The following is a 26,769-nucleotide window of genomic DNA, read 5'->3' as shown; positions in this document are numbered from 1 at the left end:
AACAACAGGACTCCAGCTTTACTTCATACTTTGCAAACATTTTAATGATTATTTTTTTGGAGCATACACATTTGAAAATATCTGTTTTTTACCTCAAACTGCAACTTGAGTTAAATAAATGTTTATAATAATATACAAAGAAAATACAAGAGGGGAGCAGAGCGTCTGGTCTCTAGAGACTCTACAGCCGGGCCACAAAACAACCCAAAGAAACCGTCCACACGAAACAAAGAGCTTCAAAGAAAACGGGGAGGAGCAGGAGGAGGAGCATGATCGTTTGAAGGAGGAGGAACTGAAGCTATGAGTCAAACCAGGCACTAAACTGAGGAGGAGGAGGAGGAGGAAGGTCAACACACACACACACACACACACACACACACACACACACACACACACACACACACACACACACACACACACACACACACACACACACACACACACACACACACACACACACACACACACACACACACACACACACACACACACACACACACACACACACACACACACACACACACACACACACACCAGCCTGAAGGACACGAGGACACAAGGGAAGGAGGCGAGGGAGCTTAAGGATGTGAGCTTTTTTTTTCGTTCAAACATAAATCCTCCTCCTCGTCCTCCGGCAGTCGGCAGGTTGCGATTGGCCGGCTGATCTGTCCGTCACGTGAGGAGCGTGCTCAGTGAGGAGGTCAGTTGAGGTGGAAGCCTTTCTCCATGGTGGCGGCTAACAGGCGCTCCCTCATGATGTCCTCGGAGGAATACTCGGGCAGCTTCAGGTAGTGGACGCAGGTGTTCACCGACGGGTAGCTGGAGTCTGTGGCGTCCACCTGCAGCCAATCAGAGCCGAGGAAACAAGAAAACAACTTCACTGAAGCTCAAAGTACACGTACGAGATCGAGAGCCAATCAGAGAGCGGCGTACCTTGCGGACGATGGTGAGGCGGGGGTGCAGGTTGGCGAGGCCTCCGGGGGGCAGCGTGGAGCAGCCGGTGGTGAACTGGAGGAACGCCTTCCTCTCGTCAGACGACATCCCGCAGAGAACTCTGACGAACCGCAGGAAGCCGGGACTGCAGGGGTCAGAGGTCAGAGGTCACGCACCGGACTGAGGGGGCTCTCGCCCGTCCGGGTCTTAAGGGGGGGCGCTCGCCCGTCTAAGGGGACCCACCCGTCTAAGGGGACCCACCCGTCTAAGGGGACCCACCTGTCTCTGGTGAAACCCAGCTTTGGTTCTGTGTAGTTGATGATGTCATCAGTGGTCCAGGATGGTGATTGGTTCCCACAGAGGATCATCTGAACCTCTTTATGGCTGAAGGAACTCAACTTCTCCATCGGGAACACTCGATTGAATCCCTCTTAGGAGGAGAAGAGGAGAGAGGGGAGGAGAGAGGAGAGAGGAGAGAGGAGAGGAGGAGAAGAGGAGAGAGGGGAGGAGGAGGAGGAGGAGAAGAGGAGAGAGGAGAGGAGAGAGGAGAGAGGAGAGGAGAGAGGAGGATGAGACAGAAGGATTGTTTAATTGTTTTCTTTACATTTTTTCATGGTTTAATGTTGATTCTCCTCATGAGTAACAGACAGGTGTGTGTGTGTGTGTGTGTGTGTGTGTGTGTGTGTGTGTGTGTGTGTGTGTGTGTGTGTGTGTGTGTGTGTACCTCTGAAGGCCTCCATCTGCTTCTGGATCCCCGTGTGCATACAGAAGTCAAACATCAGCTCCACGTACTCCTCAGCGTTCTCCATCGTCACCATCTGTAAGAAACCAGGAGGTGTTCAGGAACCAGAACCCTGATGTGGATCCATCAACACCTCAGAACTCAGACGTGGTCTTTACCTCGTCGTCTCCGTTTGGTTTCAGATCCACAGCCGAGAACCCGTGAACCTTGGAGGACGGACAGAACTGGAAGTTCAACCTGAGGACGACAAGACCACCAGTTAGTCCAGCAGGACCGGACCAGACCAGGTATAGTGGTTTCACTGAAGGTGAACTGGAGACCAGAGGTTACGCTGTGGGGACGTGGTCTTACCCGAGGTCCTCGATGCTGAGGGGCGGTCCAGATCCCAGAGGGTTCCTCAGCATCAGGTCCTGGAGTCTGGTGTTCTTCTCATCTTCACACAGACTCTTACTGGACAGAATCTGCCTCCTCTTCACCGCCAGCTCCTTCACCTCCTTCAGGAAACGAGCCCTGCAGGGGGGGGGGGGGCAAAGACCAGGAGGCGGGGCAGGAGGAGGAGGAGGAGGAGGAACAATGAAACATGGTGATTAATGATGAACGAGGGTTTAGGTAAACGCTGCTCTCTCTCTCCGCTCACCTGTGCGGGTTGACGAGCTGGAAGTCGTCCCAGGTGAGGATGCCGTGGTACCAGGCGGGCGGTTTTGGTTTGGGGGGGTCCATGATGAACTCTGACTTGGAGTCCTCGTCAAAGCTCCCCACGGAGTAGGTCTCCTGGCTCTCCTCGGTGGACGCCTCCGACTGCAGCTCGGACAGCAGCAGGAAGGGCAGCGGGTTGGGCCGGTCGGCGTCGTGGCCCGGCGGGGACCCGCGGCTCTGGTACAGCAGCTTGCTCATGTTGGACTTGATGTCCCCCATGCAGAGCAGCTTGAAGAAGGGCTGAGAGACCGGCAGGTCCACCAGCCGGTTGTCCTGGATGCACTTGGCCAGGAAGACGCCCAGGAAGTGGAAGAGCTTGGTGATCCGCTCCAGCTCCTCGCTGTCCTGAGGGAACGGAGCCGGGAACAGACCGCAGGAGCGCTGCACGTAGAACCCAGGAGGCTTCAGACCACCGCCCAGATCCACCTGAGACCCACAGAGACCAGGTTTATTCACTCAGACGATAGAGGAGGGGTGTGTGTGTGTGCGTGTGTCTGTGTGCGCGTGTGTGTGTGCGTGTGTGTGTCTGTGTGCGTGTGTGTTTGCGTGCGCGCGCGTGTGTGTGTGTCTGTGTGTGTGTGTCTGTGTGTGTGTGTGTGTGTGTGTGTCTGTGTGCGTGCGCGTGTGCGTGCACCTGTCTGGACTCGTCGTCGGGGAAGTCGTCGTCACACAGGTAGATCCCCAGAGACGTCCTCTGGAACTCAGCGGCCACCAGAGCGTAGAACTCCAGAGTCGGACCCAGACCGGTTCCCTCCTCGCCCTGGAACTCCACCTGAACACAGAACACACGGCGTCAGAAACCTGGTTCTGCAGTAGTAGAACCCGTCGGTATGGGTTCTACTGTCGGTACTTCATTTAGTTCTGCAGAGAGAACGATGAAGAAATGATGATGATTGTATGAATGAATCGTCTGGTTGCTTAGCGACAGTAGAGCATCTTCAGGATGAGAGTAATCTCACTACTTTAAAGGTCTGTTTGATCTGATCAAAAGCTCCAGAAGTAGCAAGAGGCCCTTGAGTCTGTTAACACATCGATGGTCTTTTATTGTGAAGAACGTCGTCTCACCTCCAGCACCGACTTCCTGTCCGCGTGCAGCTGCATGACTGACTCCGCCCACTCCATCATGGCTTCTCCTCGGGGGACTTTCACTCGCTCGTGTTTCAGCCGACCGACCCTGAACTCACCGGGGTCGTCCCGCCGCACCGTGGTGGACGGACGGGACCGCTCCATGGTGGCCTCCCGCCGGTTCTGGAGCCACACGATCGCCCTGCAGGACACACCGGGGTCAGAGGTCAAGTTAAAGAGAGAGAGAGAGAGATATCTATATATATATAAAGATATATAATGAGTTTAAGGGTTGATGAATGTCTGAACTCAAAAGGTTTATGATCTTTTAAATCCAGTTCTTCAGCAGTGATTCAGTGTTTAGGGGTCCTCTGACTCCTTCATGCATCATATTATGTTCTCTTACTGACGTCCGTCCCTCAGACTCACCTGGACGCTCCGAACGCCGTGCAGGTGAAGTAGAGCTGTCGGGTCTCAAAGGGGATGAGGAACGGACACTTGGAGGTGAGCTGTTCACACCAGTCGGGCAGAGCTCCACTGGCCAGAGCCAGAGGCTCCTAGGAAACGAGGGAACGAGGAAACACTCACATCAACATCCTGTTTACATTCAAACAACAACAACAACAACAACAACAACAAGCGTCTCTCTGCAGACAGGAAGTGGTGAGCGGACCTCGATCTGCTGCAGGATCTTGGTGGTGATCTTCTTGCTGGTGAACTCTTCTGGAGACGCGTTGAACTGCAGCTCATCAAAGTCTGAGGACACAAAGCATCAAGAGGTCAGTTCATCAGTACTACGGGACCCATGAGGACCATGAGGACCATGAGGACCATGAGAACCATAAGAACCATGAGGACCATGAGACCCATGAGACCCATGAGGACCATGAGAACCATGAGACCCATGAGGACCATGAGGACCATGAGGACCATGAGAACCATGAGACCCATGAGGACCATGAGGACCATGAGAACCATGAGACCCATGAGGACCATGAGACCCATGAGGACCATGAGGACCATGAGAACCATGAGACCCATGAGGACCATGAGACCCATGAGACCCATGAGGACCATGAGGACCATGAGACCCATGAGACCCATGAGGACCATGAGACCCATGAGACCCATGAGGACCATGAGGACCATGAGGACCATGAGACCCATGAGACCCATGAGGACCATGAGAACCATGAGGACCATGAGACCCATGAGGACCATGAGGACCATGAGGACCATGAGACCCATGAGACCCATGAGGACCATGAGAACCATGAGGACCATGAGACCCATGAGGACCATGAGAACCATGAGACCCATGAGGACCATGAGGACCATGAGAACCATGAGACCCATGAGGACCATGAGACCCATGAGGACCATGAGAACCATGAGACCCATGAGACCCATGAGGACCATGAGGACCATGAGACCCATGAGACCCATGAGGACCATGAGACCCATGAGACCCATGAGACCCGTGAGACCCATGAGACCCATGAGGACCATGAGAACCATGAGACCCGCCTTTAATGTTCTGTAAGAACAGTCTGTAGAGTCACACTGACCACAAGATCACAGATCTCCTCACAGAACCTTTAAAACACCACGGAGCAATAAACTCTGTGTGTGTGTGTGTGTGTGTGTGTGTGTGTGTGTGTGTGTGTGTGTGTGTGTGTGTGTGTGTGTGTGTGTGTGTGTGTGTGTGTGTGTGTGTGTGTGCGTGCGTACCCTCCTGCAGTGTGTGTGTGTTGGCTGCTCCGTCTCCTCCGATGATGTAGAGGATGCGCAGCAGCTGCAGGACGTCTTCGACTCCGCAGGCGTTCTGGCTGCAGCCGGCCTTCGCCTGCGCCATCTCCCGGGCAACGCACAGGATCTCGCTGCTCTGATTGGCCGAGACCGATCCGGGGCTCAGACCGCCGGAGCGCCCCCCCGATATACTGATGCTGTGTTCACACAGGTCCTGTGGGGGGGGGGGGCAGAGGTCAGGTGGGTTCCATTGGACATATAAATAGACACATGTAGTCCTCTCTGGTCTGTGGTCACGTGACTGCTGGTCTCACATGAATCAATGACGTCATAGTTTCACAGCTGAATGTTTCACACTCTGGTGAAAGTGAACTCTTTATTAGAGGAGACATTTATAACAACATGAAGAATGAAATATGATCTTAAGATCTGATTATTTGTTTCCTGACTGAAGCGTCACACATGATGTGTTCAAGGACCGTTGGAAAGAGGACACTCCTTTTGAGAGAGAAAGCAGTGATGTCTCACCATCTTCCCGCTCTCCTTCTCTTTCTCAGAGTCCTTCAGCTCTCTGTACATGATCCTGCGGGACCAGAAACACAACACGTCAGACCCGGTTCACGTCACATTGGACCTGGTTCTGCCTCCGGTTCTGGACTCTTACGTGTACGTGGGCTCCCAGATGCGCCGCAGCTTGTCCGTCTTCACGGCTCCGTTGCAGGAGAGCTGCAGCAGCCGCTGGACGTAGTAGAAGATGGTGGACTTGTAGTTGGACAGAGGAAGCTCCACCTCCCGGGTCGTCCCTAGACCGGCCACCTGAACACACACACACGCACGTTAACGTTCTACTGATGTTTCCTGACGAGCTCAGCTGATTGGTGGTCATGTGACGTCGTACCTTCAGGGTGAGAGAGAGGTGAGGAGACGGAGCACACTCCACCTCCTCCTGCACCTCCGAGCGAGGAGTTCCTGTCAGGAGAAACAGGTTTAAATACTCAAATAGAATTCATATGTATGTATGTGTGTGTGCGTGTAGGTCTGTGTGTGTGTGTGTGTGTGTGTGTGTAGGTCTGTGTGTGTGGGGTACCTGGCTGGGGGATCTCCAGGTCGGTGGTCTGCTGGACGTTGGTTCTTCCTGGTCTGGGGTCAAACGCGGGGACCAGAGCAGAGAACTGTCTCTTGAGGACAAAGTCGTCGTCCCACGTCCTCCTGCGACCTCCTTTGGTCTCGTACTCCTCCTCCTCCTGCGACACACACACACACACACACACACACACACACACACACACACACACACACACACACACACACACACACACACACACACCCTCTGACATCACTTCCTGTTGCTCAGCCCAGCTGAGTGATGATCTACAGGTATATTATTAAAGAATATAAAGGTGTATTACCAGGACCTCCTCGTACTCCTGGTCCTCCTGATTGTCGTCTTCGTTCTCGTCGTCGTCGTCGTCGGGCTCTGGGAGGTCCTCCTCGTCGTCCAGCTCGGCCAATAGCGTGTTAGCACGACAGCTGTCCAGGAAGTCTGCAGAGAAGACACGAGAGCAACGTCTTCAACTCATCTTCATACGTTGATAACGACGATGAGCAGACCGGAGTCAGAGCACCAACCCTCTGAGTCCTCCTCTGCTCATCAGTTCTCCTGTGATGCGGATCAAACATTGCTGCTGGTCCACTTCTAACTCGTCGCTGTGTGTATTAGATATATATATAGATATATATATATATATCTATATATATATATCTTCATATCTAGCCCACTAACGGTTCATCTTCAGCATCCAGACTGTGGATCCATTGAGAGAGAAAACTGATTTGAGGTTTTATCTCATAAATCTGTGACATGTTTCTCAGAATATTACTGTTAATGAAACCAACACTGATCCAAACTGTATCAGTAACCAGATGAACCAACATCATCTCATTCAGCTCCAATAACGTTAATAATTAGTGAGATCATTCAGCTGCTCATGAAGGAAGAGTTAGAGATTAATGCAGCACGACCAGAGAGTGTGTGTGTGTGTGTCTAGTGTGTGTGTGTGTGTCTAGTGTGTGTGTGTGTGTGTGTACCATAGAGAGAGAACTCAGCTTCCTGTCCCGTGTCGCTCTCGCTGGACGTGGACGTCAGGCTGGTCGTCAGGGTGTTGCTTAGCAACTGTCCCACTGACAGACCGGTGGTTGCCGTGGCAACGTTATTGCTGCTGGTTACTATGGAGGTTGACATGGTAACGGTGGACGTGGTGCCGGTGCTGGTGAGGTTAGGAAAGCTCTGAGCCCCCATGAGAGGAGAAGCTGCAAACAGACAAGATGGCGGTTAGTGGACAGAAGCAGGTGAAGCTCGTTAGAACACAGCTACACTACAGAGACAGTGTAGTATTAGTGTAGTAATACTGCACTACTCACTACAGAGACAGTGTAGTATTAGTGTAGTAATACTGCACTACTCACTACAGTTACAGTGTAGTATTAGTGTAGTAATACTGCACTACTCACTACAGAGACAGTGTAGTATTAGTGTAGTAATACTGCACTACTCACTACAGAGACAGTGTAGTATTAGTGTAGTAATACTGCACTACTCACTACAGAGACAGTGTAGTATTAGTGTAGTAATACTGCACTACTCACTACAGTTACAGTGTAGTATTAGTGTAGTAATACTGCACTACTCACTACAGAGACAGTGTAGTATTAGTGTAGTAATACTGCACTACTCACTACAGAGACAGTGTAGTGTTAGTGTAGTAATACTGCACTACTCACTACAGTTACAGTGTAGTATTAGTGTAGTAATACTGCACTACTCACTACAGAGACAGTGTAGTATTAGTGTAGTAATACTGCACTACTCACTACAGAGACAGTGTAGTATTAGTGTAGTAATACTGCACTACTCACTACAGAGACAGTGTAGTATTAGTGTAGTAATACTGCACTACTCACTACAGAGACAGTGTAGTGTTAGTGTAGTAATACTGCACTACTCACTACAGAGACAGTGTAGTGTTAGTGTAGTAATACTGCACTACTCACTACAGAGACAGTGTAGTGTTAGTGTAGTAATACTGCACTACTCACTACAGTTACAGTGTAGTATTAGTGTAGTAATATTGCACTACTCACTAGTTACAGTGTAGTATTAGTGTAGTAATATTGCACTACTCACTAGTTACAGTGTAGTATTAGTGTAGTAATATTGCACTACTCACTAGTTACAGTGTAGTATTAGTGTAGTAATATTGTACTACTCACTAGTTACAGTGTAGTATTAGTGTAGTAATATTGTACTACTCACTAGTTACAGTGTAGTATTAGTGTAGTAATATTGCACTACTCACTAGTTACAGTGTAGTATTAGTGTAGTAATACTGCACTACTCACTAGTTACAGTGTAGTAATATTGTACTACTCACTAGTTACAGTGTAGTATTAGTGTAGTAATATTGCACTACTCACTAGTTACAGTGTAGTATTAGTGTAGTAATACTGCACTACTCACTAGTTACAGTGTAGTATTAGTGTAGTAATATTGTACTACTCACTAGTTACAGTGTAGTATTAGTGTAGTAATATTGCACTACTCACTAGTTACAGTGTAGTATTAGTGTAGTAATATTGTACTACTCACTAGTTACAGTGTAGTATTAATGTAGTAATATTGTACTACTCACTAGTTACAGTGTAGTATTAGTGTAGTAATATTGCACTACTCACTAGTTACAGTGTAGTATTAGTGTAGTAATACTGCACTACTCACTAGTTACAGTGTAGTAATATTGTACTACTCACTAGTTACAGTGTAGTATTAGTGTAGTAATATTGCACTACTCACTAGTTACAGTGTAGTATTAGTGTAGTAATACTGCACTACTCACTAGTTACAGTGTAGTATTAGTGTAGTAATATTGTACTACTCACTAGTTACAGTGTAGTATTAGTGTAGTAATATTGCACTACTCACTAGTTACAGTGTAGTATTAGTGTAGTAATATTGCACTACTCACTAGTTACAGTGTAGTATTAGTATAGTAATATTGCACTACTCACTAGTTACAGTGTAGTATTAGTGTAGTAATACTGCACTACTCACTACAGTTACAGTGTAGTATTAGTGTAGTAATACTGCACTACTCACTACAGTTACAGTGTAGTATTAGTGTAGTAATATTGCAGTACTCACTAGCAGTACTCATGACGTTCCTGCCCAGCGTGTTGGTGTTGTTGTCGCTGCTGCTGCGGCTCAGGTTCATGTTGTTGGTGGCGTTGGTGCGCGACATGTTGGGTGCGCGGCGGACGAAGGACTCCATGAGGCTGGCCTCCCGAGACGACAGGTTGGGCACGCTGGCGCTGGAGCTCATGGGGGCGCCGGCGGCCAGCAGCGAGCTGACGGACAGCCGGGTGTTAGCCGCTGAGCAGAGAGGCCTCTGGGAAGGCGCGTCCTTGCCGGACGACTCCGACACGGAGCTGACGTCGGGCGAGCTCACGCTCACCAGCCCCATGGAGATCGCCGTGGCCGGGTCGGAGGAGTCCTTGTTTCTGGCTTCGTCGCCCGGGGCGGGCGTGTCGGCGGTGAGCGTGCCGGTGCTCGACGCCGAGCCGGAGCCGCCCTCCGCCGCGGAGGACAGCACGACGATGGGCTCGACCCCAGTTAGTCCTCCAAAACCGGATCCCTGGTCCAGCAGCAGCCCCTCGGCCCTCCTCTCCAGACGCAGACCTCCAGCGCCCGGCAGCCCCGCGGACGAGCTCAGGCTGATGTCGGAGGAGGAGGCCACGCTGCACACGGAGCTGCTGCTGCCCTTCCTGCTGGAGGAGCTGGCCCCGCCCAGCGACGTGGCCCCGCCCTTGTCGGGACAGTTATTTTTCACCAGGCTGCTCCACGACTGCTGCTGCGAGGACGACGACGTGGTGGAGGAGGACGAGGAGGAGGTGGTGGTCGTGGTGCTGCCGCTGGCCGCCGGCGTCGCGGATGGTCCCACCGTGGAGGAGGCGGGGCCTGAAACAGTGGATGAGACAGGTTTGGGTGACGGCGCTGTGGCAGCCGACTCAGGGTCGTACCCTGGAGCAAGCTTGAGGTCAAACTTTCCTTCGGCGCCCATACGGTAAGAGTTAGAGCCGCCGGCATCCCAGGTTACATCAATCCAGCCTGGATGGACAGAGAGATAGGAGGGAGACGGACGGATGGATGTCAGAGACCCGGCAGAGAGAGAGACAGACAGAGAGAGAGACAGAGTGGTAGAGGGAGGCAGACAGACAGCAGAGGAGCAGCGTACAGTCAGAGCAGCTCCACACTGGACCACAAGGAAACCCGGCTTTAGAACGTGGAAATATATTAAAGCACTGTTCTGTATCAAGGCCTTGAGTTTTTATGTTATTGCTGTAATTAAAATATAATTACTCTGCATGTTTGTACATATTGAAAATCATTTTAGAAAGACGGAACAAAAGAGATGAAAAACTGTGACTTTAAAGGTGCAGCAACAACGAACACATAGTTATTAATTTATAAATATATAAAGATGCTGCATACTAATGAGCCGTGTGCTTCTGTTTGTATTTATCGGTTTGTTTTCAGGACAAACGTCCATGTTTTTACATGACTCAGCAGAAGACATTTTGTTTTGTTTGTCTTTAAGCATCTTAAATATCAGATCTTTTTTAGAATAAATACAGGAAATCAACATATTAGCTAATTGTATTGTACTCATTGATTATTTGACATTTATCTGTAGATCTTCAGAGCAGTCGTTTCTTCAGAGTGACAAAGAACGGGTGTGCATTATCTCCATTAATATTAATATAATGTTCACATATTAACATTTCAACACTCCACTGGAGGAGCTTTGGGTCCAGGTGGAGCGATGAAAGAGGAAAACATGAACACAAGTCACAGAAAAATGACCATCAAAAGCAAAAAGCAGAAAAATATTTCTTGCAAAATGCAAAAAAAGCGTCAAAGCCACAAAAGAGAGAAATTGAACCGAGAAACAACAACAATCCTGGTTTGATTTAAAAAGATGAATCAACGAGAGCTGCTGGTTCAGCTCACCGACAGAAACATCCGATCTGAGTGAAAACACAGAAACACCAACGAGGAGGAGGAGGAGGAGGAGGAGGAGGAGGAGGAGGGAGGAGGGAAGGAGGGAGGGAGGGAGGAGGGAAGGAGGGAAGGAGGGAGGAAGGAGGGAGGAAGGAGGGAGGAGGGAGGGAGGAGGGTGTTTGTTATTGTACGAGCACAAATCAGAACTTTTATTTAGACCTGATTTAACGACGACTGTCCAGGAGACCTGTTGGAGCATTTAGACGTGTGTGTGTGTGTGTGTGTGTGTGTGTGTGTGTGTGTGTGTGTGTGTGTGTGTGTGTGTGTGTGTGTGTGTGTGTGTGTGTGTGTGTGTGTGTGTGCGTGTGAGAAGAGGGTTACTGCAGAACGGTCCTTCTGTCCTACAGGAACCTGCTGAGGACACGGATCACACAGTTAAAACATGCGGGAAGATATCTGAACCAGCAGCTCCCTACAACTCAAACTCTTGAGTTGAATCTACTTAAATTTATTAGATTTGTGTTGTTTTGAAAGTCGTCTCAAAGACAAATAACGTGGCACCAAAACATGAAAACAAATAAACTTGCTGGAACAAATATATCTTCCCACACCGAGCCTCTGAAACCGGAAGCTGGACTCCAGACAATGAAAAGTTATTAAACGTTAACTCAGCCGGTCGATCTGGTTGGTCGGTGAGTCTTACCGTTGTGAGCCTCTCCGGTGACGGTGCCCTCTGCGGACGGGTTGCCGTCCTGGTCGCGCCACTTCCAGTCGATGCCTCGGACGACCCGCGCCCCCGGGACGATGTACTTCATCACCTGGGAGCGGAACAGACGCCGCTGACGACGGAGGTTAGCCTCCGCCTCCTTCACGGCTTTACCTGAGGGGGGAGGAGCCAGAGAGAGATGGAGGTTACAGAGGGGGGAGGAGCCAGAGAGAGACGGAGGTTACAGAGGGGGAGGAGCCAGAGAGAGACGGAGGTTACAGAGGGGGAGGAGCCAGAGAGAGACAGCGGTTACAGAGGGGGGAGGAGCCAGAGAGAGACGGAGGTTACAGAGGGGGGAGGAGCCAGAGAGAGACGGAGGTTACAGAGGGGGAGGAGCCAGAGAGAGACAGAGGTTACAGAGGGGGAGGAGCCAGAGAGAGCCAGAGGTTACAGAGGGGGAGGAGCCAGAGAGAGAGAGGTTACATAGGGGGGAGGAGCCAGAGGTTACAGAGGGGGAGGAGCCAGAGAGAGACGGAGGTTACAGAGGGGGAGGAGCCAGAGAGAGACGGAGGTTACAGAGGGGGAGGAGCCAGAGAGAGACGGAGGTTACAGAGGGATCAAACAAAGCTGGAGGGGTTTCAAAATCTACATTTCAGTAAATATTTAGCAGCCAAATCATAGAGTTTACAGTATCAAGAGTCTACCCCCACGTCCCTGATCCCGGCGGTCTTACCCAGCTGGTCCTCACAGACGGCGGTGACTGTGCCGTACAGCTCCAGGCCGGACAGAGACAGGTAGTGGGTCTGACCACTGGCGTTCTTCCCCATCTGTTTGATCCGGATGTGTCTCCAGCCCTGCTTCTCCTCTTTGGACGGGTCCAGAGGCCATGTGGCCGTCGACCTGAGACAGACAATAAATTTAGTCCAGATTGTGTCGATCACTACAGTTGATGAAGTGATCACTTTACTGGGACACAGAGGAACGTCGTACCCCGGTTCGTTGAGGCTGCAGTCGTCTACGTGGGTGTAGAGAGTCGTCCAATTCTGACCGTCCTTCGACACCTGAAACACCCAGTTCCTCAGCGCAGAGCGGCCGTAACCTCTGGCGTGTCTCAGGGTGTACGCTGAGGGAATGACCCAGAGGCCGAGGTCGACAGCGAACCAGGCGTTCTTGTCGTCGTTGGTGTGGCAGTTGAGGGCGGAGCTATCCCGACTCAGGATGTCCTCCAGACGCCCGTAGGGGAGGTTACGGCCCTCCGATGATGTCACCACCACGAGGCCATATGCAGCGGGGTTCACCCACTCATAGGCCGTCCTGAACAGAGAAGAAACGAGGCGTGATTAGATATAAAGATTTAACGTTTTGATTAACTTCCACCCTTAAAAACCAATAACTCAACAGAGTAAAGTCTTCATTTAACATCGTTAATAATCAACTGAATGGAGGAAATTCTGCCCTGCTCATTACCAACGATAAAGACTGACAGCTTGATGTTCTTACTTGGCGTTGGTTCCGACCCAGTAGATGATTCCGTTCTCGTCAAAGTCGTGTTGGTGTCTGAAGGTGAAGGTCTGTCCTTCCCTCAGCTTCCTCACAAAGACGAAGGACGAACGCTCAAAGTCGTACCACTGCTTCGCCACCTGGAGGAAGAGGAAGAGGAGTAAAACGAGTGTTTTGATCTCTAACTAAAGTGTTCAACATCAGAGTGGTCCTCACCATCTTCAGCAGGTACTGCTCCAGAGACTCCACGGTAGCGAGCGGCTCCATCTTCAACATGCGACCCGTCCGGTCGATCAGAGCCGTCTCGCCGGGCGCTCGCTCCAGACGGAACCGCAACCTCCTCGTCAAGATCTGCCGAGCACAAACGCCGTCAAAGTCAAAGAGGTTTCTGCCTCAAAGAAGAAGGTGAACCAGGATCCAGACCACACGGTGGCTCACCTGCAGGTTGTATGAGGATCCCGGAGTGTCGTACAGGTGCAGAGGTAGACGTTCTATCGACTCCAGGACCGCTATCAGTTTACGGATTAAGGCAACAGCTGGTCGGCTGCAGACGCACACAAACACAGTTCAACTTGTTTAAAAGAAGAAGTTAGTGATTAAACGCTTTGCTGTCGGCTGGTGTTTGGTACCGTTACCTTTCATCGTCTTCATTCTCGCTGAAAGCCGCCTTAAAGACATTGATCCTCTCCATCAAAGGCTTACAATCATGTTTCAGGTCCAGGTCAACGCTCTGCACACAGACGGACAACAGAGATCAACACCCGACGTCTTTAAGGACAACGTTTAACGTTTAAAGAACACTACTCACATTATTGAGGACGGTGAACAGAGCCTGGACCAGCCCACTGCTGCACATCTCATACGGTGAAATGGTGTTTTCATCCTTCAGCACCACGATCAGGTTCTCCAGAGCCGTCTTCATCAGGTCCCTCCACGTGTTCTCTCCTTCGATGCACTGAGAACACAGAACGGAGGCCGTTGAAAGCGATGAGTGAGACGCCCACGTTCACTTCCTGTTTGGGTCTCCATCAGTCACAACGTGTCCTCTGATTGGTCAGCCTTGATTACCAGCTTAATTCAACATGGATCTGTCAATCACTGTGTAGCCCCGCCCCTAAAGCATCCCCTGCTTTATGGTCTGTGTGACTCTAAATGGACCATCATTTACTAAATGAACATCATGCTGTATTGAAGAAGACTTGAAACTAGAGATTGAGACCATAAACTCATGTTTACAATGTTTACTGAGGTAATAAATCAAGAGAGAAGTAGAGTCATTTTCTCATAGACTTCTATACAACCAGAGGAGTCGCCCCCTGGTGGACACTAGAGAGAATGCAGCTTTACGGTGCTGGGGTACCTGTCTGTTGGTGTGCAGCTCCCAGGCCGACTCCAGCTGCGTGGAGATGTTCCTCAGCGTGACCACCACCCCTCGGGGCATGCTCTCCACGGCCTTGAAGTGGTCGTCGTACAGCTCCCTCGCCATGCTCTTCACCTTCTGCTTGGTCTTCTCCAGCTTGGACTTCAGCTTGCGGCCCCTCTTCCCCGTCCAGCCCGTCACGAACTCGGAGCCCAGCGAGGTCTCGGCGGTGAACGAGTGTTTGGTTCCTCGGTTGGACTCGAACACGAAGCCCGGCAGGTCCTCCTTCAGGATGGTGGCCTGCTGCCCGTCTGAGTTGTGGATGGCGATCTCGCCGTCCTTCAGGCAGGTCAGAGACCAGTTACCCACCGTCAGCTTACTGGGACCAACGCTGGACAGGATGGGCTGACTGGACGTCACTGGTTTCACCTGACTCCTCGCACGCTGGAGCTTCTCCAGGAACTCACTGCGAGACTCTGCAGGGAGGGGGAGGAGGAGGAGGAGGAGGAAAGTAGAGAGAAGACAGGAGGAGGAGTAGAAGAGAGGAGGAAAGGAATAGAGGATAAGACAGGAGGGGAGAGAGAGAAATTAGGGGAGGGGAGAAGGAGGAGAAAAGGACGAGGACAGGAGGAGAGAGGCAGGAGGAGAGGAGAGGAGAGGGATGAGCAAAGAGGAGGAAATGATGGGGAGGAGAGTTAAGAGGAAGGAGGAGAAACAGAAGACATGAGTTGAAGCAACAAAGACCCCAGAGAGCAGTAAGTGAGACCTGATCCTTTGCGCCCCCTTACCGGAGCTGTCCGACCCCCCCTCTGGACTCCCACTGGAGTACATGGTGGCCAGCTTCCCGTCCAGGATGAACCTGAACCATCCGTTGGATCCGTTGGAGAGCTCCAGAGCGGCAGCGTCGGACCAGATGTAGAGGCAGTCCCTCCCTCTGATGATGGACCAGTCCTTCCAGTGGTACGGCTTACCCTGCTGGATCTCCCTCGCGTCCTCCTGCGCCTCCTCCTCCTGAAGGAAGAGCAACAACGATACAGGTCTTCAGATACACGTATCCCTGAAACTATGAGCGTACAACATCAGGTTTTCACACACACACACACACACACACACACACACACACACACACACACACACACACACACACACACACACACACACACACACACACACACACACACACACACACACACACACACACACACACCTTCTCAGGTTTGGCTTCGTCCTCGTTCTCGTCGTCTGACGCCGGTCCAGCCAGAGTGGACACCTTGCTGATGACCCCCAGTCGAGCCAGCTGGTCGAGGAAGACGTCTCCTCCTTTGTCCACCAGGTCTCTGATGATCTGCAGAGCCAGCAGGTGGCCGTCGTCATCGTCCTGAGACACAGAGACACGTTCAGTCAGAAGAACCGGTCCTGACCTCCTCCATGAGAAGAGTTATCACAGGTGTGGTTGAAAGATTCAGGAGAAAAAGAAGGAAGTGGCCCTTGAGTTGAGTTTAACCCTCTGAACCCCAAAAACTAGCCGCCGGATGGAAAAGCATGTTTTCTTTAAACAATATCTCTATGTGTGTGTGTATAACTCTCTGTGTGTGTGTGTGTGTGTGTGTGTGTGTGTGTGTGTGTGTGTGTGTGTGTGTACCTCCTGGTCCAGGACAGTAGCAGTGATCTCCACCAGCACAGTAGGGAGGTGGTGTCCTGTCTCGCTGTCACACACCTCCTTCAGCAGAACTTCACTGCTGTAGTGAACCATCTTCCTGATCAGAGCCAGACTGGCTTTCCTAAAAAACACACACACACACACACACACACACACACACACACACACACACACACACACACACACACACACACACACACACACACACACACACACACACACACACACACACACACACACACACACACACACACACACACACACAATAAATACACCCCAATCCAACGAGGAGGACGGTGAGGCCTTCAGGGACCCGTTCACAGCTCCTCACCTAATAGAAGGCAGCATGGTATGCTGAAAGGTTTGTGCAAAAACAGGCAGAAGTCTCCTCAGGTAGATAGGAGCCATCTCTGGGTCTCCTTTGGGCTCGCCTCCTTCTTCCTCCTCCTTGTTCACGTCCTTCTTCTTCTTGTCGTCTCCTTTGTTCACGGGACACATCCAGTCTCCTGAAGCACACAGCGACAGGCTGGTGAGAGCAGATCCACACACTGAACAGCTCCTCAGAGCGTTTGTTACTCCACTCTCATGTGGAGCGTGATGTGAAGAGAAGCACCTGGAGGCAGCAGCACTTTACACCAGGACACGCTCCTCATTGCTCCTCATTACTCGTCATTACTCCTCATTGCTCCTCATTGCTCCTCATTACTCCTCATTACTCCTCATTGCTCCTCATCACACTCTGAGGTCAACACGTTTCATGTAAACATCACAGTGTGAATGAGTTACAGTGAATGGATGATGAGGAGAGTAAATCATGTGTGATGTGTTGATGTTGTTCATGTTCTACGACATGTGTATTTATATATAGTATGTGATAGTTAACAGTAGTACTATGTGATAGTTAAGAGTAGTACTATGTGTGAGTACTCACCAGGAGACTGCAGTATTGCCACCACCTCACTGTGTCCTCTCTCTCTGGCTTTGTCTAGAGGAGTTTTCCCGTCCTCGTCTCTCAGGTCAGGGTTAGCTCCATGACGCAGCAGAGTCTACACACACACACACACACACACACACACACACACACACACACACACACACACACAGTTACATGAAAGGAAAACATTTCACAGAATCTGAATGAGTGTGTGTGTGTGTCTATGAGTGTGTGTCTGTGTGTCTGTGTGTTACCTTGGCTACTTGTGGGCGTCCGAAACAGGCAGCGTAGTGTAGTGAAGATGACCTCTGACCTCTGTTGACGTCCGCTCCTCTCTCACATAGAAACTCCACCTGAACAACAACAACAAGTTGGTCAGACATTTGTTAATATTCTAGTAATATGTATCATAACAGTTATAAATATAATTATAGTGACTTTTATTATGACTGAATATAATAATGTTTATTATCATAATATATAATAATATATGAGCCATTAGAATGATAATACATGTGTTATGATTGTTAGTGAGACATGAGGTCTCTGGTGTCTGTGCTCATCACTTCGTACCATCTCCTGTGTGCCGAACGCTGAAGCCCAGTTCAGCAGCGTCTGTCCCACGTCGTCCATGAAGTTCACCTCAAAGGCTGAACACAGAGAAGACGCTTTAAAACAAGACGGAGGCTGAACTCTAGAGCACAGCGTGAAAACACCATCATCAGGACCAAGACATCTACAAGAGATCATGTGGTGAGGAGGACATCCTTCAGGAGGACTCCTCCCATCTCCTCTCTCTCTCCTCCTTTCCTTCTCCTCTTCCTCTCCTCCCTACTCCTCTTCTTTATCTTTCTCCTCCTCCTCCCCTTTATCTGTCTCCTCCTCCTCCTCCCCTTTATCTGTCTCCTCCTCCTCCTCCCCTTTATCTGTCTCCTCCTCCTCCTCTTCTTCTTTGTCTCCTCCTCCCCTTTATCTGTCTCCTCCTCCTCCTCCCCTTTATCTGTCTCCTCCTCCTCCTCCTCCTCCTCCTCCTCCTCTCCTCTTTATCTTTCTCCTCCTCTCCTTTATTTCTTCTCCTCCTCTTCTTCTTCTTTATCCTCCTCCTCCTCCTCCTCCTCCCCTCACCTCCGGTGTCGATGGCGTCTATAAGAGCGTCGGTGTCTTTGCTGCGGATACAGTCGATGAGCTGTCGGTGTGATCTCTCTCCAGAGCTGTCGAGGCGTCTCAGTCCGGGGATCCGACCCGTGGACCCGGCCGTGGACTTGGGCAGCGCCTTGCGTCCCTCGAACAGCAGAACCAGCAGGAGGTCCACCAGCCGCATGGTGTCCAGCACGCAGCGCTCGTCTCCACCCAGAGCGGACTCCATGGAGTCGGGCAGCGCCGAGCGCAGCAGGTCCTGAAGACGGGAGAAGCTAACGTTAGCTCAGCTAGTTTCTCTGATAACTTGAGATCCAGACGTCTGATGCTAACGTTAGCTCAGCTAGTTTCTCTGATAACTTGAGATCCAGACGTCTGATGCTAACGTTAGCTCAGCTAGTTTCTCTGATAACTTGAGATCCAGACGTCTGATGCTAACGTTAGCTCAGCTTGTTTCTGATAACTTGAGATCCAGACGTCTGATGCTAACGTTAGCTCAGCTCGTTTCTCTGATAACTTGAGATCCAGATGTCTGATCTGGATCACGTAAGCTAACGTTAGCTTACGTGAGTGACGAGCGGCGACCCTCTGCACAGCGTGGACAGCAGGCTGACGATGGTCGACACCTGGTTGCTCAGCTTGGAGTCCGGCACCGAGGGGGCGCCGCCTGTCGAGGTCCGGCCGGGCTTACAGGAGGAGGCGGGGCCCGACGCCGTGCCGCCGGCGGCCGCCATGCGGGACAGCAGCTCCTCCGTCAGCCCGTGTTTGGCCAAAGGGGCGGGGTCTACGCCGCGGCGGGTGAACCTGTCAGCCAATGAGGCGAAGCAGCGCAGAGCACCATCCGATACCTTTGGGGGACAGGAAGTCGTTAGCTATGCCAAAGAAAGGAAAAAAACAGCTGATTAAAAACAAAAAACGTGGACTCGTGGGTTTACCTGGTGGTCCTCGTGCTTGAGCAGGCTGGACAGAGACTCCACGCAGGTCTCCAGAGACGAGTCTTGAGGCTCCATCTTGCTGCAGAGCCGGGACACCACGGACATGGCGGAGTGCAGCGTGTCTTTGTGGACCAGGTGGCCGCTATCTCTGATGAAGCTCAGCACACAGTTCAGACCGCCGGCCTCGAACACGGCGCCAGACTCCCGGGTACAGATCAGCTCCAGCACCTACAACAACACGCATAGCAATAATCATGATTATTGCTACAATGAAGTCACAAAAACATCCACGTCTTTATTATTCTTTTACGTAAACACATAATCTTTCTTGAGCAGCAACACAAGAAGTTCCAGAATCTTTTAAATAAATTCTCAGCTGAACAATGAGCTCAGAGATCATCTCTCGCTGATGGATGCAGCACCAGCTGTTCAGTCCCATACAGATGCTGATCAGACACCAGAGTGTCATCCATCATCTGTATGGAGATCATCTGGTACGTGAAAGAAAAACATCAGTCTTATTGAGCTCGGAGGAGCGAGGAGGGAGGAGAGACCACGGAGGAGTCATGAGCAAGGAACCACGAGAACAGACTTCCAGGAAGTGTGTTAATGGAGGACACGCCCCCTCAGTGCTCATCATGTGATTGGACGCTGCAGCCGGACTGATGACTGAGTTTAACAGCAGAGTGAAGACGATCAGATTAAACTCTAGTTTATATTTGATCTGTTCTCTGGTTTAAATAGATGTTCATTGTAGTCTGAACAACAAAAGAACCACAAACAACTTCCTTCATTTAGTAAAGATTAGTGTTTTCATGATGTTTCCTCAGTAACTTCATGATGAAAGGATGAAAGTGAGAGATCTTTACATCATTGATCATCATTTCATTCAGTCACTGAGGATCATTCAGAGTTTCATGAGTTTCATCATTTAAGAGAAACAATCATCATGTTCTGCTTATTTCATGATGACGTCACAGTTTAAAACGTTCAGACGCAAATAATCATAAACAAGACGAAAACATTCCACCGTAGAGATGATCCTGATCTCATGAACACAGTTTAACAGACTACAGAGACGATCACTGTGTGTTTATGAGTTATTAGTGTTATTAGTTACTATTATTAGTCCAGTGATCATGAGAACAGACTCAAACTCCTCTAAAGTCTCTCCAGCTGTTAAAGCCGACTGACAGCTGATCAGATGTGATCAGCTGATCCTCGTCATCAGAAACAGACTCGCTTCACGTGACGCTTCTGAGGAAAGAACGAAAGGACGTCTCATGTCTCTTACAACATGTTTCCTTGTTTCCTCTCTCCTCGCATCCTCGTTTCCTGCATGCATCCCTGGTGGGAGGGACTAAGACGCAAGGAAAGGACACAAGTGAGGGAAACGAGGATGCAATTAAGAGACTTGGGATATGCCCAATAATCCTCAGTGAACATCCTCCTCCTCCCTCCTCCCTCCTCCTCCTCCTCCTCCTCCTCCTCCTCCTCCTCCTCCTCCTCCTCCCTTCCTCCTCCTCCCTCCCTCCTCCTCCTCCCTCCCTCCTCCTCCTCCCTCCTCCCTCCTCCTCCTCCCTCCTCCTCCCTCCTCCTCCTCCTCCCTCCTCCCTCCTCCTCCCTCCTCCCTCCTCCTACCTTCACACACTGCTCGGCCAGGTCTCTGCTGGTCCTGTTGTTGAGCTCCACCACCACCAGCCGGTTGCACAGCGCCTTGATGGCCCCGTCCACTCCCACGATCCTCCGCGTGCACTCCGCCGACACGTCCAGGTAGTACGTGATGGCTCGGGCCGTGACCTCCAGCACGTTGTCCGGAGCGCTCTCGTCCAGGAAGATCTTACAGAGAGCCGGGAGGAACGTCCGAGGGGGACAGCTGGAGAGAGAGAGACAGAGACAGAGAGAGAGAGAGAGCGAGAGTGAGAGAGAAAACGCTGTCAGCCGGCTAACCTCTGACCTCACGACAGCGTTAAACACTTTCCAAACTAAAACAGTCAGTCAGTCTCTCTCCCCCTCCCCCCTCTGTCCCCCCCCCCTCTCTGATAAGAACACTCACGTCTCGAAGCAGCGGTCCACGTTGTCAGACATGAGCAGCAGCATGCAGAGCTGCTCCAGAGCGATGAGCTGCATGTCCCGCTCGTCGCCCTGCCCCATCTGCAGCCACTCCAGCAGGGTGTCTGGGTCCACGTCCGCCATGATGGCTAGCCTGCAGGGACACGCACTGGTCAGCAGAGTACTCCCAACATGCTATCCCAGCATGCACTGGGACTAAATACATTCATGAGGAGCTTTAATAAACAAGGACTTTTTGTCGGTTGTTTCTTTGGCAAATACAAAAACATAAAGTTCTGAAACATTTGTTCATTTATTCCTTGAACAGACTGAATCTCCTGAAACAGTTCTACCACTGATCCAAACAGAAATCCCAAAATATTTCAGACTAAAATGAGACGAACTCACAGAACTCTCACTCTCGGTGAAACTTCACTCAAATATCCACAAAGTTTGTCAATGAATTCATCCGTGACCGGACCGGCCAAGAGAAGTTCTTGTTGTGTAAAAAGGTGTAAATGATGAAGTGGACACCACACTGAGCTAACCGTAGCATGGTGGAGCTAATGGAGACCAGCTTCACAGAGCAGAGCGGTAGAGAACCTATGCTCTAACAGGCCTGTCATCATCATCATCATCATCATCATCATCATCATCATCATCACATGACCTCTCACCTGGCTTCCCGTTGGCTACCCGGTCCGGCTCAGCGCCCAATCACTGCTCACAGTTCTGTCGCTGTTTGGGACTCATCCAACCAACCGGAGGGAGGGAGAGCGGAAACACGGGCGAGAGGAGAAGAAGAAGCTCTCACAGGGGATTCTGGGACATGTAGTCTGATCACCTGCTAACAAACAAAAACAATGGAGACATTTAGATATGCAGACAGAGCACGGACCAATCAGGAGCTACTGGCAGATAAAGGGGCGGGGCTTAGGTGTGTGTGTGTGTGAGACAACAGTTGATTCATACCAGGTTAGCTTAGATGCTAATAGCATCAGTTCCATCAAAACTGGAGAGCAAAGAACGACACTGAAGGCTTTTCGACATGGAAAACTAGCTTTGATTGACAGACGGTTCATCCAATCGGCTGCCACGTATTCTCTTAAAGCAGCAGCTTCTAGTGACGGCTTCTCTCAGATGTTTCTGTGGTCTCCAGACTCCACTGCACCTGAAGACGTCGGTCTAACGGAGACCGTGCTGGAGAGGAGAGCGGTTTTAAAACGCTCCTCATGAAGACAACAAACAGTCACATGATCTGAACCTCGATCCAGAAGTTCAGGATCCGTGGAGCTCCTTTAGATCCACGTCAGCCACTCAGCACCTGAACTCCTCGCATGGGGTTTTTCCCCCTTCAAACAGGACTGCAGGTTATCGTAACCTCAGAGAAGGTTGAGAAGTACGAGATATGAAGAGCTGGTGATCAGCTGACAGTCGGAGGAAACATTCAGTACAAAGAGGTTGAAGTGAAGGTAACAGCACACGGGCGAAGCTTTATTCTCCTACGGTCAGTGAACTAGTGGTCTGAATGAAGGACGTCTGACACAAACATGTCGTCATGGATTCATGCAGACCAATGACAACAAGTGAGAGATTGTTGAGATGTTACCAAAAGCTTCACATCTGTAACTGCTGGATCAGAGAGGATTCTGGGAGTCTGAGGTACACACATGTGCTGATAGTCGGTGATACACCGATACACATGTCGGCCATAAGATGCAGCAGAGACCTGATCCAGGAACCAATCATCCAACCATCAATAGAACTGTTGATGGTTGTGTTCCTCCTCCTCGTGTTCCTGTTCCTCCTCCTCCTCCTCCTCCTCCTCCTCCTCCTCCTCCTAGCTCAGCAGATTAATCTATGATTAGTCTGCTGTCTGTCTGCAAACAGGCTGTGCTGACAGATCCTCTTATCAACAGATTAACCAGACCAGAGACCAGAGACCAGAGACCAGACTGAGAGACCAGACCCCCACTGGACCAATAAGCCCCATCCTGTGCGCTTGGTGTTCCCTGGTGCAGGTGTTGGGTCACCATAGAGTCCCGGGACAGATGAACTCAGAGGTAACAGCAGGAGAGACTCTTCTGTGCTTCACTGGGTTTAGACACCAACCTGCAGATACAATCCTTCAGAGGAAGAGGAGGCTTTGATTCACGTCCGCTCAGTTTGTTTGGTAGCGTTTTGATATTCAGGTCTAATCCAGCTGTTCAACATCACAGTGACACACTGTAGGAAACAGATGTTCACGGTCATGTTTAACAGAATAGTGTCTCTGTGTCACGTTTCAGACGTCAGCGTGCTTCAAATAAAGTGATCAGAACTAGAAATCATGAGATCTCTTCACCTCCTGGTGTTATCTGGTGAGATATCAGATTATAGAGGTGTTGTGATCCGGTTTAACGGTAGAAACACTGAATCTGACCACGTTGATGAAGAAACCTTCACATGGATCTCTCACACTGAGGCCGATCACTGATCCTCTGCACATGAAGAACTGGACGGTTCGATGTCAGGAACTAGAGGAAGCTGCTCGTCTGGTCCCACAGACACCGGGAGATAGAAGCTGAACGATGACACTCTGACTGGGTTCCGTCGATATCTTAGAACTGATCTTATAACTCGTTAAATAACTTTGGTTTCTGTCTGTTGGTCAGAATAAATGAACATTTCATTAACATCCCTTTGGACTTAAAATGGAGATTTAGGACGTGAATAATGTAAACGTTACCATCTCCAGCTCCCTCAGAGGAAGACAGTGTGACCTGATAGAAAGCTCCAGAACATAAACTCAATAGAGTTCTAGATGAATCTTTAGTGACACACACACACACACACACTCATACCTTTAAACATTATTATAATCTGTGAAATGGATTCTTACTAAACTACTAAATTAAAAGCATTATGTTTCTACAGACACATTATGGTGATTAATCTGAGATTCAGAAATCAGTTAAAAAATTACATAAAATACATCAAACTGTGGCACATAATATAATACTGTACTCTCAAATAAAACACCCAGTAGAGATATAACATTTAATATGAATACATACAATATAATTACATATTATATATATATATATATATAATAATTTATTATATAAATATATATAATAATTTATCATATAAATAATTATATAATTTATAATAATTTATAATATTAATACATACACTATAAATACATATATATATATATAATTTATAATATTAATACATACACTAAATATATAGTAATTTATAATATTAATATAAATATAAACCCAGTATTTAGTCTTTGTGTTATTAACTAAAACCCGGTCACGTGGTGCTCGTGACTGTGTTTCCATAGAAACCCCCTTTGATTGACACTTCTAAACTGACACAATGTCACAAACTCGTCGTTACAGTAAACAGTGAGAATGACGTGGTTCAGCTAACAAAGCTAGCTGTTGTGACATCCGGGTACTCAGAGGGGTTTTAACGGCCACAGCATTAAGCTAGCTGTTAGCATCACTTGCTAATTAGCAACTGCGATGTTGTCAGGCCGGTAAAAACAAACTGCAACTCCCATAAAATGTCCCGAACATAAAGACACGAGTCCAACAGTGTTACGACGAACGTGGTGTTAATTTGTTATTAAGCAAATAAATAAAATCAGTTACAACGAAAGAAAACCCTAAAGCTAATGTTATCCAATTAGCTCCACGGTAGCGAGTTTAAACGCTAACGTTAGCTTAAGTATAAAAGCAGCGTCATCGGGTTTTAATGATGTAAAAAAACGCATTTATTACCGATATATATCCGCAACAACCGCCTCACAAACACAGAAAAAACACACAAACTGCGGCCTGTGTATTTTAGGCCTCGGGCTGCGGACGCTGAAGCCACGGTGCTCGAGTTCTGGGAGAGCCGAGAGGCCGCAGCGCGAAGCCGGGGTGAAAGAACCAGCACGATCGACACCGGCTCGAGACGAACCTGCACGATCGACACCGGCTCGAGACGAACCACTCACTGTTTTCTCTTCTTCTCTCTCTTCTGGACGCTCGTGACTTGAGGTCCTCCAGAGGTCCAACTGTCGGAGTTGAAGGCGTTAAATCAAGGCGTTCCCATTTCTTCTTCTTCTTCGGTAAATTTGGTGTAAACAGGTGAGAGCGGACGGAGAGCGAACAGAACACAGAACAAGAAGGACTGAAATGGAGCGCTGAGCGGACTGATGCTGCGGCGTTCAGGAGCTACTCCTGAGCTCGGAAATGTAAAACTTTACCTAAAAAATGTTTTCTCCCCCAAAAGTAAAAGTATTTCAAGTATCCAAAGTATAATGACTGACTTATTTCAAAGTGTTATGCTATTTTAAAATAATGTCATTGAATTATTTCTCCTGGAGGGATTAATAAAGTCTGTCTTCTTCTATATTCTTCTGATTTGTATCATCACATAAATATGAGCATATTTGTTGTAGTTTGTCAGATATATTGTATACTACTGGGTAGATTAGTAGTAAAGTACTACATTATTGGTTTTTATATATTTAAAAATGTAACTATAACTGTCAGACAAATGTAGTACAGTAAAAAGTACTATATGTACCTCTGAGGTGTAGTACAGTAAAAAGTACTATATGTACCTCTGAGGTGTAGTACAGTAAAAAGTACTATATGTACCTCTGAGGTGTAGTACAGTAAAAAGTACTATATGTACCTCTGAGATGTAGTACAGTAAAAAGTACTATATGTACCTCTGAGGTGTAGTACAGTAAAAAGTACTATATGTACCTCTGAGATGTAGTACAGTAAAAAGTACTATATGTACCTCTGAGATGTAGTACAGTAAAAAGTACTATATGTACCTCTGAGGTGTAGTACAGTAAAAAGTACTATATGTACCTCTGAGATGTAGTACAGTAAAAAGTACTATATGTACCTCTGAGGTGTAGTACAGTAAAAAGTACTATATGTACCTCTGAGATGTAGTACAGTAAAAAGTACTATATGTACCTCTGAGATGTAGTACAGTAAAAAGTACTATATGTACCTCTGAGGTGTAGTACAGTAAAAAGTACTATATGTACCTCTGAGGTGTAGTACAGTAGAAGTATAAAGTAGCATGAAATGGAAATACTCAAGTAAAGTACAAGTCAGTGAATATTGTACTTCAGTACTTTAATGTGGTCTTTTATTATTTTGTCAGTAAACTAAATATGTTTTTGTTCTTTGTATCAAATAATAAAAATATATTTAACAAATGTTTGAATAATAAATGAGGT

At 49.0% G+C, this 26,769-nt stretch overlaps 1 protein-coding gene across 5 annotated transcripts; it reads right to left on the bottom strand.

Moving 5' to 3' along the window:
* Positions 1–17: 17 nt before the first annotated feature.
* On the bottom strand, positions 18–25,684 carry hectd1 (HECT domain containing 1). Of its 5 annotated transcripts, none has more exons than XM_079175192.1 (42): positions 25,519–25,684; positions 22,202–22,371; positions 21,529–21,678; positions 21,114–21,348; positions 19,473–19,700; positions 19,104–19,385; positions 18,526–18,796; positions 17,974–18,050; positions 17,655–17,753; positions 17,398–17,512; positions 16,798–16,972; positions 16,449–16,587; positions 16,014–16,184; positions 15,595–15,817; positions 14,807–15,282; positions 14,255–14,401; positions 14,082–14,176; positions 13,885–13,990; positions 13,663–13,797; positions 13,447–13,586; positions 12,937–13,260; positions 12,680–12,846; positions 11,944–12,120; positions 9,384–10,346; positions 7,274–7,495; positions 6,595–6,728; positions 6,273–6,429; positions 6,084–6,154; positions 5,850–6,001; positions 5,714–5,768; positions 5,168–5,399; positions 4,110–4,192; positions 3,866–3,993; positions 3,437–3,638; positions 3,006–3,143; positions 2,313–2,797; positions 2,027–2,185; positions 1,834–1,912; positions 1,658–1,751; positions 1,213–1,363; positions 934–1,078; positions 18–839 (listed from the first exon to the last, which is right to left on the bottom strand). In XM_079175192.1, exons 3-42 carry the CDS (start codon positions 21,666–21,668, stop codon positions 702–704), a joined length of 7,710 nt encoding a protein of 2,569 aa, XP_079031318.1. In that variant the 5' UTR covers positions 21,669–21,678; positions 22,202–22,371; positions 25,519–25,684; the 3' UTR covers positions 18–701. The 5 variants fall into 5 exon arrangements, with proteins under 5 accessions (XP_079031318.1, XP_079031321.1, XP_079031319.1 ...); XM_079175195.1 differs by having other exon boundaries at positions 9,384–10,196; XM_079175193.1 differs by having other exon boundaries at positions 22,202–22,368.
* Positions 25,685–26,769: the final 1,085 nt, after the last annotated feature.

Source organism: Pholis gunnellus (assembly GCF_910591455.1).
Source record: "Pholis gunnellus genome assembly, chromosome: 15".
In the NCBI taxonomy this organism is placed as follows: domain Eukaryota; kingdom Metazoa; phylum Chordata; class Actinopteri; order Perciformes; family Pholidae; genus Pholis; species Pholis gunnellus.
The sequence above is the reverse complement of the archived record's forward strand: the minus strand, read 5'-3'. Positions and strand labels throughout refer to the sequence as shown.

Bases quoted from the DNA above. Each gene is read 5' to 3' on its own strand.
- hectd1 (XM_079175192.1), bottom strand. From the start codon at position 21,668: ATGGCGGACGTGGACCCAGACACCCTGCTGGAGTGGCTGCAGATGGGG. The intron at 21,349-21,528 runs GTGAGTGTTCTT...CTCTCTCTCCAG, and splicing joins GTGGACCGCTGCTTCGAGAC to CTGTCCCCCTCGGACGTTCC. The intron at 15,818-16,013 runs GTGTGTGTGTGT...CTCTTCCTTCAG, and splicing joins ACGAAGCCAAACCTGAGAAG to GAGGAGGAGGCGCAGGAGGA.